Raw genomic sequence first — 12372 nt, 5'->3', positions numbered from 1 at the left:
TATCAAGAAATCACTATCAGCTTTTTTGGGCGGGAGGGGGGACAAAACACTGTCAAGTTTAAAATACGTTGGAAACCCATTTAACTGCAAAAGTTATTTTTTTATGTGCACTACGTCATCACACACAGACATTTATCCATAAGTCAATTTGATGGAAACTTCTCTGGTGGGAAAATGTGCATATTGTTTTTATGGGGATATTAGAATATCCGCAGTAGAATCAGTCACCAATTGGATGGAAACCTAGCTACAGTGAAAAAATGTATTTGCGCTGTGAAAAGACAAACACCAGAAACGAGACATGAATATAATCATATGTTTATGTACAATTGATTAATCCCCAAAATGTATGAATACCCAACAACAAAATCAAGTCTCAGAAATGCAGAATCAAACTGGGTTAAACTCCCCATAATGCATGTGGCAAGGTTATGAATCTGGGATGTACACATACTGATTTGTCACCACAAAATGGAAGATTATCATATCACAATATAATTTTAAGTTATTTTAAACTCATCGGCAACCTTTCTATTCTATGCTTAAAGTTATGTTTCAAATGGGTCTCTAGATTACTTCTCTAAATGACTTCCTCCAAGTTCCCACTGTATTCTTTACTACACATTTTACAACATTGTTATTGTTTGTTTGTCTTTGTAAACACACCAAAAACCTCTGTTGAAATGGTCATCATGATCAGGCCTGTTAGCTCATCCATTTACAGCCAAGGGAAGGAAGGAACCAGATAGTTGGGATACTAACAGTTTGTCTCAATAATATCTCCTTTCTCCTGAAGTGTGCACTCGTTCACTACTTGCTACAAATCTAAAAGCATTGGATTGGTGGAGGCATGGGCTAGTGGGAGTTTCCACCAACTTAGAGCAGTCATTTTCTTCAAATCAGTGAAGGGTAATGAACAAATGCACACTTTGGGAGGAAGGAGATTTAGAGTAAAGGTATTGGGACAGTGACACATTTGCTGTTGTTTTGGCTCTGTACTCCAGCACTTTGGATTTGAAATGATACAATGACTGAAGTTAAAGTGCAGACAGTCAGCTTTCATTTGAGGGTATTTTCATCCACATCGGGTGAACCGTTTAGAAATGACACCACTGTTTGTATATAGTCACCACATTTTAGGAGACCCAACATATTGGGACTATTTCACTTATGTGTATTAAAGTTGTAAAAAGTTAAGTATTTGGTCCCATATTCACAGCATGCAATGACTACATCAAGCTTGTGACTCTACACATTTGTTGGATGCATTTGCTGGTAGTTTTAGTTGTGTTTCAGATGATTTTGTGCCCAATAGAAATGAATGTTAAATAATGTATTGTGTCATTTTGGAGTGGATGAAAACAGCCTAAAGCTGACAGGCTGCACTTTAACCTCAGTCATTGTTTCATTTCAAATCCAAAGGATTACAGAGTCAAAACAACTCAAATGTGACACTGTCCCAATACTTTTGAAGCTCACTGTAATTGGGACATAGTCTGTGGGGTTACAGTAAATGCATTGAATGGATATGACTACGGTTAGGAATTTTCCTAACTACATGACCTGACTAGAAAAACACTGGACCCTAGTTAAACTTTAAGGTCCAAAGTTTTTGGTCAGGAAAAAAAACTCCTGGCCCCTGGAATGACACAATAACAGAACATTTATGACATAAGAATAGCCAAAATGGCATAACCAAGCCACTGACAGAGTGAAGAGGGGATGGAGCTCCAATGGACTGAAGATGTTAGTGATCATTATTGTTCTGTGGCTGTACAATAATCATCACATTCAACCACTACATTTTTCCAACATGGTTCTTTCATCCGGTAGATTTCTTGGAAATGCATCGAGCTCTCTCAATCTCTAAGGCAAATGCTGTTGGATGTTACAGATAAAGGTTTGAAGAATAGTATTTTTTAAATCAGTTCTGAGAAGGTGCTTAGTTTAGAACTCTGATGGGGACACTGGAATGGGTGTCTGGACGCAGCACTAAAGGCCGTCATTGGACTCATTGGATATTGGACGTTATTGTTGCCTTTATCCTCTCCACTGCTGGCTGTTGTGTAAATCTCTCCCTCTAGCCCTCTCTCTCTTCTTCCCATGATGCAGTGGGGTGTTCCAGAGGGAAGAGTTGTCCAGCAGTCAAACTCCACAACATTATATCTTATTATTTATCATATTCTTCATCACAGCAAATCCCTTTCAAACAGTAGAAAATAGAAAACTGTTTTAAAACCTAGAAAACCAAAACAACAGCCTGCCCTCTCGGTTTAGTGAGTGAGCATAGCTGGCAGGGATCGCTGAGGTGAGAAGGGAGGGAGGAGGACAGCACTTGGAAAGGCGGTAAAGAGTCAGTCGGCATCAGGGTTTGTGATTGGTCTAGCTGGGTCGGTCCTCCGAGGGTGATTGGCTGGAGTTGACAGGGCCCTCATGCCGGTTGGGGCTGGGGGTGTATGGAGGCGGGGCTTCGCTGATGATGCTAGCAGAGTCTCCACCCTCAGAGAGAGGGGGAGGGAGAAGGGCGTGGTGGGAGGGGCGAGAAGTGTCCACGGCATCGCTCTGGGCAACCTCGCTATACGGAGGAGGTTTCAGGTCATCAGCTGTGGGGTCAGAGGTTAGAGGTCAATAAGCAGAAATACAGAGTGACGCCATGAACATCTGTGTGCAGTCTAAAGAAAAAAGAAACTGTAAAGAATGTTGCGATGGTCGGCAAACATTCTTAAAACTCAGTCTCCAACAAATGCTGGACATTGTTTTTAATTTAAGCAAATAAATGCTGTGCGCTTATAAGCGCCGGGTCAAAAAAGTGAAATGACTCATGCACAAATTTGTCTCGTCTGCTCCAGTAGAATGTCACAGCATTGCCACCTGGTATCAAATGATTGATCCCTGCATGTTAAAACACAAGTCTGTCTGTAAGCAGCGGGAAAAAAAGATCCGTTCTCCCCTTTTGTAACATTTGCAGTGCGTTCTAAAATATTTCACAGGGCTACTGGTGACAGAAAGTACTAATTACAGTAGCTGTAGAGGAACTTCCACACCTCGAGTGATATTAAACGCCAGCCTCCCATACGTACCGGCCAACTCGGCAGTTGAAACAAATAAATATCTGGGGTATTAATAGAAGTTTTACAGCACTTTGGAATAAAAAAAATTTTGTACACACAACTTCTACATACCTCTATTTGGCATTGTCCTAGAGAATATAGTTTGAGATCATAGGAGGAAGTAACCACTTAACAGACTCATATCCTCCCCTACCACATCCTGTTACTGTTCAGTGAGCTGGCTAGAACCAGTTTAGGGTAAAGTTGCTCCTAGATGCTGATCTTGGGTCAGTTTAGCATTTTGCCCACTCAGGGTTAAGGTTAGAATTGGGGGAGGGGAAACTGATTCTAGATCTGTACCTAAGGGAGACTTCACTCCTGAGCGCCGGACGACAACCCAGTGACAGGAGAACACGCTAGCCACGCAGGAGAGGGGAATAATAAGGTACTTTTGACAGTGTATTTATGACAAGGGAAGGGACAGTACCAGGACCAGTGTGTGGGTTTAACACTGACATCAGTTACATGTGTGAGTGGAGGAGGCTCTGTGATCATGGAGAGATCTGAGGGGTAAAGGTGTCTTTGATGCAGCACACACACAATCACTGAGGGTGAGTGATCTAAGCACTAAAGATCTAAGTGACAGTACAGCCAAGCAGGGAAGTCCTCATTCATTTTAAAATGGGGCTACCAGAGCTCGGTTCCTTTACATCCTGCCTGCTACTGTAGTCAGGAACCACTGGTGGCAATAGTGACTGGGATATGAGAGAAAGAACACTCCCCTTTTGAATGTGACGAAGACCATGTTGTTAGAAATAATGATGTAATTGTGTCACTATAGAGCGCTTCTAGGAAGAGCAAACAATGAGTCATTTTTTGTATCAAGCTCCTGTGTTATGGCTGGATGTGCGTAATCACTCCTTTCAACAGGGTAAGATGTTGTATCTTTGGCAGCAGTGTGGCTGTGACGGGCCTAAAACAAGCCTTTTGGCAGTGGTACCAGATGGCCAGCCAAGCAGTGCTATTATACTGGGAGATGTGTGCTTTTTCTCTCCTGGGTTGTGTTCACTAGGGACCAAACGAAGGAAACAGACAGAAACGGGGAGGGACTACTTCGACTTGTCCAGTAGGGAACTTGTTGTTGTTGCAAAATGTTTTCTGTTCCAAAACATGTTGAACGGTATACACTAATGAATATAACCCTGTTTGTCCCTGTGGTCTGTAAGGCTGCTGCCTCAAGGCTCAAGACCTCAGCACCAGGATGGCTGAATGAACAACCCCTCTGAAGGAGTTAGCTAAGTGAGCAAAACATAGTGGTGAAGACAGGCTTAAGGTAGCCTTATTAAGTAGCTCCAATGCAATCTTGAGTAGGCTGTAGTACTTGTGAGAGATAAAAGCCATCAACTCTAAGTGTAATGTTAGCCCCTTCTTTAGATAAGACATGTACGACTTTAAGTGGTGTTTCTATGACCAATTTCCTGCAGTTTTGTCTCGTCACCTAACCATATCCTGTATGTGTTACCTCCAGAGATGGCTTCGTATGGTGGAGGCATGTCCATGTGAGAGAAGGATGTTGCCGGGGGGAGAGAGGTGGAAGGCTCGCCCACTGACTCCTCATCCTGAACCCCATACCAACTGGGCCAGATAGACGTCTGGGAGAGAGAGAGAGAGAGAGAGAGAAAAGGAATTAATACCACACACACACTTTCATTCTCAACTGGAGTGTGATGATAAACACAAGCTAAACAGATGCAAAAGCTCACTAGTGGCCAAAAGACAGAATCTTCACCCTGCATCTCCCCGTCTCTCTCCCTCCCTCTCAAGCGGCACGCTAAATGGCTCACTATTCCCGATATAGTGCACTACTTTTGACCAGAGCTATCTGGGCCCCAGTCAAAAGTAATGCACTTTATAGGGAATAGGGTGCTATTTGGGACGCACCCTGTCTCTGGTCTCCCCCTGGCCTGTCTCCAGAGCCCCTCAGGGAGGCTGCTGCCTGCCTGCTGGAGTTATGGATGGCTCGGGGTGCCTCCTTGCTGAACATTCCATTACAATCTAAACAGGGAGTATCATGCTTTACACTAGAAGACTGAAAGAGGAGATGGGGTGGCAAACAAAAAAGAAAAGTAGGTTGAGGTGAGCTAGAGAGGGGTTGTACTAAAGCAGTGAGGCAGTAAAGGCTTGGAATGGAGTGCAAAAGATCCTTCAAGCTGGCTCACTGGGGTGTGGCTGAAAAGGACCAGGTGGAATCACAGGGTTAGAACACTCAGCTTTACCTGGGTTCTGTTCCGAGCACAGCTACATTCTGACTGACATTCTAATTCTTACATTCTAGTTAGGTATGTTAACGGTTAACTGTTAATGGGCGAAAACTATATAAATGCTTATTAGTCTATAGGTTAATTTGCATCATTTAGTGGAATTAAAATTGGCACGTGTACTTTTGTTTGTCGCCATGCATCTTACTTATCACATGCTCACAGCATAGGGAGCCTAGTTTGAAGAGCGGAATAGCCTATCACCTGTTCTCAAAAAGCTAGTACTGGAGTGAAATGTGCTTTTGTAAGCCCAGTCATTGTGCAACAAATAATTATGAATGAAAATTGAGTGTTAAAAACAGTTGATGACCACAATTAAAAATAGCTACTATTTTTATTTCTCAATCAACTACCATTTATTTTGAACAGTGTTTTTTCACTAATTGCATTTTGGCGAATATTTGAAAACAACGTTTTATTAGCTGGTCATTACAGGAGTTGGATGTTCAATAATAGGCTATAGCCTTTTGACTGTAAGGTGATAGGCTTGCTATTGTTGCATGTTTCCATTCTAATTACAAATGTCTTAGTATGCATGCATAGTAGTTTCTGTTGGTCACGTCATGTTACTGCTTAGATTTTTTTTAACCGTTTGTTGCCCAGTTAATGAGTCGGTTAGTCGGCGGTAAAATTGACCAAAATGTGCATCCCTAATTCTAATTCCAGCCTAACAGAACTGTAAGGTTTGCTCATCCTGTACAAAAATCTCCAGTTATTTGAACTTGGCTTCCTTGTAGAACCGTTTCATTTAGAGTCCAAATACACCAACAATCAAAAACAGAACAGGCTTCTGCTCAAACCACATGTTCAAATCAGATCAAAGGCAGAGATACTAAAGCAGATACAGTAGTGTCATTACTGGGGAGAGCTTCCAAGAAGAGCTAGCTAGTGGCTGGAATCTCCCCTTAACGACTACAGACCGCATTCTTAGAATAGGGGCATTTCCGCCATGAGAAAGCTACGCTATAAATAGCTTAAAAAAATTCACCTGAAAGACAAGGGGAACTTATAGTAATTCAGTAAAGGCAGGGACGGTAATAAAGCAAAACTGTTATGGTGTGCATGTTGACATTTCAATGCACCTATCCGGTGTTTGTAACAATAAAAAAGGAGACTACTTGCTCTGAGTAGCCTAACGACTTGGGGCCCTGACAAACTTTGAGACACTTGTTTGAGTAACATAGCATTTGCAGTGCTCTAGTCACGTAACAGTGCTCTTTCTATCCAGTCAATCAGAAGGATATAGACCTAGGCCAGGATAGTATGGAACCGTTCTGAGCGCTATTAAAAGGGATAGCAGAGGAGTCGGAGAAAGAGATGTTGAATTTGTTCCCTCATAGATCGTTTGAGCCGGGTTTTGATTCATGGAGATTACTTCCAGGTGTTCTACGAAGAGCTGTTAAAACGTGTTCTAAGAACCTCCGCAGAACACAAAAGGCAGAACGTACTGGAAGTAGGGCTGATGTCAGTTTCTATAACGCAACCTTGGTTTTGAAGTCTTCTCCCAGACTTGTCTATGAAAACATCAAAGTCACGGGTCCCTGGTTCTAGAGATATTAGTCCACAGAGGACAATACACCCACAACAGATGGTAACACTTGGTGTTTAGGGAGAAGTCCCTGGCCAGTACAACAAAGGAATGCAGAAGTTCCATGAATGTCACTTTGAAAACTCCGGGAAACAAGATGTATAGAGTGGTGCTCCGTCCTCTTCTCTAAGGCACTTCTCTTGCCCTGTCCATCTTAGCTGTTCCTATTGGCTTAGAGACTTTCACAGGCTTGGGTTAGATTTTACAAGTGCTGGACAGTCTCCGGTAGAAAAACCTACCCCAACATTGGCTCTCACACATTCATTGTAGCCCATGCACTGCTTCACAAAGCCATGAGACCTTCCAGAGCCCTGACGTTTCAGCAAGGGCACCGTCTCACACAAACTCACCCGTACGTGCACACAAACAAACACAAACACTACTGATACACGCATACATGAGCATACACACCTACTAAACAAAGAGTCAACCTGCTGTTAAACACCACAAGACTGGTGGAAAGCTGAGTAATCGACACAGTGAGAAAGCCTCCCATTCTCAGTCATTCAGAGTGAAAGTAACTCATCTAAAACCACAAGCACTTTCAGGAACACAAACTGCCTACCCACCAACACACCAACTCACAAACCTCTGAAAGGGCAACCTTAGCAACCCTCCTGACCTTTTCTTCTTTACTCAGAGTCAATATGATATGCTTCCCTGCGCATGACTGGAACAAAACAATGTGATTCTAGTCTCTGAAAAACCTGAATTAGTAGGTCTGCATCTCAATTTATTTTCTCAGAATGTGTGCCCGAGAACCATGTTGCAGACAGGATGCCACCTCCCCTCAAACCTAGTCAAATTGGTTACTAATTGGTATACAATTACTTGTACATAATCAGCCTTGTATTGTGTCCATCCATGGCCTTGGTTTGATGCCCCAATGACAAAAATGTCGAAGAACCACTGCTACTTACATTCGGTCTCTCACACGTCTGATGCAGATAGGCCCTCCCACCCACGATGACTATCTGGGCATTACGAGGGTTGTTGAGGTACGCTGCCAGCTGTCTCTGACGTGAGCGGTACCAGCACACGTAGAAGAAGATCTTGATAATGATGAATACGATGACCACTCTGAAGGTAAACAGAAAGGAGAGAGAAGTAGCAGCAATACTGTCTTATGCTGAAGTTAATGTTGTTCACATTGTAATTCTATCCATCAAATCCTACTGCATCGTGTGAATTGAAGTGAACACAAAAGAAGTAGAATAGAAATGCAACTAGCTAGCTACTTACATGTACCAGTACAACTCCATATTGAGATCACTAGTTGCAGGGTATCATGGTCCCTGAAACACAAAACCAAAGCAGTGTTTAGACATTTCCAGAGGCACAACCCACTGTGTGTGTTCTTCTAAAACAAGATGACAGAGAGAATTTGTTTACTGTAAACCCAAATGGAAAACTCAGAATGGCAACCATAGCTACGTCACCTCTGTGAAGAATAAAGGAGTCCCGTTCAATCTGCAAGACACACGTGGCACAATGTGAGTAACAGTTCAACATCCGATCCAAGGGATGTTGTGTGGTTTTAAACACCATTAACTCGTGGCAGAGGCACTTCAAACTACAGGCTGTTATTTACTCCTCCAACCATGGAGCTGGCCAGCCAAGTAAAACTCAACTCCACCATGTACTTCACATCAACGGAGTTGAGCGGAGATGAGACTGTGTACTGTATCTCCGACTACACTGAGTCGCCGAAGGTCCATACTTCTTAACAGGACAATTCCACCACTTTATAACCAGTTAATAAGCTATTATTACACTGAGTATATAAAACATTAGGAACATCTGCTCTTTCCATGACATAATGACCAGGTGAAAGCTATGATCCCTTATTGATGTCACTTGTTAAATTAATTCAAATCAGTGTAGATGAAGGGAGGAGACAGGTTAAAGAAGGATTTTTAAGCCTTGAGACAATTGAGACATGGATTGTGTGTGTGCCATTCAGAGGTTGAATGGGCAAGACAAAATATTTAAGTGCCTTTGAACAGGTTATGGTAGTAGGTGCCAGGCGCACCGGTTTGAGTGTGTCAAGAACTGCAGTGTTGCTGAGTTTTTCACACAACAGTTTCCCGTGTGTATCAAGAACGGTGCACTACACAAAGGACATCCAGCCAACTTGACCACTGTGGGAAGCATTGGAGTCAACATTGGCCAGCATCCCTGTGGAACGCTTGACATCTTGCCCCAAATAATTGAGGCTGTTCTGAGGGCCTAAGGGGTGCATCTCAATATTAGGAAGGTGGTCCTAATGTTTTATACACTCAGTGTATGACGTAATAGATGTAAAAACAATGTACAAAAATTAAACGATATTCGACAAATGGACAATAGGCAAGAATTCTACAAAAAACAGCAGTGATCAAATACATTTTCACTAAAATGTCAATAATGTAGTCATCAAAATACATAAATCATTTGAAAACATGAATGTGGAAGTTGTTAAAAATCGAAATAGTGTATATTATGATATTTACGTGATAGGAGCCCAAATGTAATGTAAGTGCCGTGCTTAGAGCGTTCAATTCTGTGAGAGTCTTTTTTATGAAACCCATGAAATCGGTGTGTTGATGTGTTCAAATTTGCTCTTTGGTAAAGTGAGGAATACCCATCGCAGAGTAAGATCGATGTGACATTGTATTGCCAACAAGTATGGGAAAGTCCTGAGGTTTTACGTTCATCAGATGTCATTGGACTGAAATATAAAGGTAAAATGTTTCCCCTTCGGTCATTCAGATGTTTTCAGAGACACATAAAAAAAACCTAGCATATCACCAAGTAGAACTTCGTAGCTACATTTTGGTGTATGGGTTATTAGGGATTGGCACCACCCTTTTTCATGATGAGATGCTAGCTAGCTGTGAGAGGGGGTGTCTGTTGGCTTGACGCCATTCGCTGAAGTAACGCTCTTGGTGAGAGGCAGCACTGCTCTGCAGCGGCTGTATTGTGCCAGCAGCAAATGTTGTGTTTGATGGTTTTATTAATTCTACCAGAATGCAGTGGTTACAGCCCTACAATCGATTAAAACATCGCTAAATACCAGTGAATTGAAAATGTGTTCCATCTATCTTTAAACAAAAAAAATAATAATTGTTTACCTTTATTTAACTGTGCAGGTTACTACCAGGCAAATCACTGTCTCGGTCAAGGATAATTATTTGCTGTAAACAATGCAGTTTATCCTCCCATCACTAGAGTAACTCATCAACACCAAACATAACAATGTAAGCCAACTCAGGTTTATGCTTAGCTTAGAAGTAAGCCACAGTATTATTAGCAAATATTCATGCTTTTTGCAAAACAAAGTTTTTAACAACTTATGAAATTAGAATGGAACTTTTCATACTACTTTATGCAAATGAGTTAGTGAATAGCAAAGTTCCATTCACTTCAATGGTATTTGTTTTTAGCCTAATCGTCACCGGTGTGGAAGAACTTGACTGGCCTACACAGAGCCCTGACCTCAACCCCATCGAACACTTTTGGGATGAATTGGAATGCCGACTGGAAGCCAGGCCTAATCGGCCAACATCAGTACCCGACCTCACTAATGCTCTGGTGGCAAGTTCCTGCAGCAATGTTCCAACATCTCGTGGAAAGCCTTCCCAGAAGAGTGGAGGCTGTTATAGCAGAAAAGGGGGGACTCCATATTAATGCCCATGACTTTGGAATGAGATGTTCGACGAGCAGGTGTCCACATACTTTTGGTCATGTAGTGCATGACCACCCTACCTTAAATTATTAGTCTTAAATTACTGTCAGTAGACCTATGTATTCCATACTGCCTCATTTGCATATTAAGTGCCACATTTCCATAATATTGCAGTTTCATTTAATACATTTTACTTTTACTTGAATCAATTGTGTTCTACATCAGCCTTGAAAATGTCCAAACAATATGACTAAACTATCTTGAGATATTGGACAAAACGTGTTCAAATTAAGAATTTGGTGCCATTATTGATTTGGGATTAACATTGACCAGTCTGCGACCTTTTGAATATTTTCTGTTCACTTGAAAAAAAAAAATCTCAGCAATGGTAAGTCCTATCCTCATGAAATAAAGTGTTCTCTGTTCCTGAGAAGCTTCTCAATAACATAGAATATATGAGTAAAACACCTGAACCACTGTTTCATTTTGACTCCTAACACCCTAGTTATATAGATGAAAATGACCGACCATAATTTATTGTATTCGTCATCTCAGGGATCCTGCTGAAAAAACGTAACAGAGAAGCAATTTCTGGTTTTGCTCATCACTAAACAGTCAATAGACATGAAATCATACAATTACACTAAAACTGTTTAGGACATCAGTAAATACTTTATAATAACGACGCAAATGTAGAAAGTGTCGGAGTTGACCTTTAAACCCTTACCGTGTACTTGTCCCTCTGTAGCTGCGTGTATTTGTTTGCTGAAATCTATACTTTTTAATAAAACGTTAAACAAATACAACCACGGACTGTTTCCTCATATCGACTGACAGCGGGTGACTCGATGTAGTCGGAGGAGGTACACTCCGCCCACTCTCGTCTCTGTGAACACTAACGTTACATCGTGGAGTTGCGTTTTACTTGGCTAGTAACGTAACTAGCTGGCCTGTCAACTATTAGAAAGCACAGCGAGTTATACAAACAAAAACGGCCAGCTAGCTAGCAAATCAAAAACAGTCTAAAGTATCTAACGTTAGCTAGGTGTTAGATTTATAATCTAGTGAGAACAGTTCGCTAGCAAGGACGTATTACAAGGCAAGGGTACTAGCTAGTTAGCTAATGTAGCTACTAATTAGACTAGCTAGCTAACGTTTGCTAGTCAGTTGTTTACGTCGTGCTAGCTAATAGTAAACTTAGTTAATTCGCTAAACAGAACTAATAAATTACTTACCGTATCAGCGGAGTATATCACCCAGGCTTGTCATTATGTTTTCATTTCAGCTGTGGCTTGCAGGACATTTTCGAATGTTAGCCAGGTAGCTTTTGCTTAGCGTGAACAACAATGTATTCAAACGCTGTCTAGTGTAATCAGCATGCTGAGGTAATCCACTGACTACTTGTCAATTTCCAAAGTTTATTTTCCCTACAAACATTGCGATTTAAACATTTGTAAGACCGTAAAACGAAAGCAAAGAGTAGTAGCTTCTTCTATAAAGTATTATGGCAGACTACACCTATTGGTGTATTGCTGCCACCTACTGTATGGAGGACCCAAAATCATACAAAAGACCAAAAATACATTTTAAAAACACCCCACACCCCACTCCTTCAGTCACAGTCCAAATCACATCCATGAACAGGCTCGGGTGCCTGTGAGGTTGGAACATTAATTGACAGGATTCCTTGGAATGCCTCTGCAGGAAAATCCTTGAGTCCCAAAAAAGGTTCAGCGCAATCCCAATGAT

General features: G+C 41.7%; 1 protein-coding gene across 6 annotated transcripts; it reads right to left on the bottom strand.

The window, feature by feature from the left end:
* Positions 1-302: 302 nt before the first annotated feature.
* Positions 303-12149, bottom strand: si:dkey-118j18.2 (uncharacterized). Of its 6 annotated transcripts, XM_055881518.1 has the most exons (7): positions 11351-11835; positions 11152-11186; positions 8396-8426; positions 8199-8251; positions 7877-8036; positions 4573-4702; positions 303-2603 (listed from the first exon to the last, which is right to left on the bottom strand). In XM_055881518.1, exons 4-7 carry the CDS (start codon positions 8216-8218, stop codon positions 2383-2385), a joined length of 531 nt encoding a protein of 176 aa, XP_055737493.1. In that variant the 5' UTR covers positions 8219-8251; positions 8396-8426; positions 11152-11186; positions 11351-11835; the 3' UTR covers positions 303-2382. The 6 variants fall into 6 exon arrangements, with proteins under 6 accessions (XP_055737493.1, XP_055737491.1, XP_055737494.1 ...); XM_055881516.1 differs by lacking the exons at positions 11152-11186; positions 11351-11835 and adding an exon at positions 11859-12149; XM_055881519.1 differs by lacking the exon at positions 11152-11186.
* Between the last annotated feature and the right edge of the window lie 223 nt (positions 12150-12372).

This window comes from Salvelinus fontinalis, chromosome 25, assembly GCF_029448725.1.
Source record: "Salvelinus fontinalis isolate EN_2023a chromosome 25, ASM2944872v1, whole genome shotgun sequence".
NCBI lineage: Eukaryota > Metazoa > Chordata > Actinopteri > Salmoniformes > Salmonidae > Salvelinus > Salvelinus fontinalis.
Note: the sequence above shows the minus strand (reverse complement) of the source record. Positions and strands in the feature narration are given on the sequence as shown.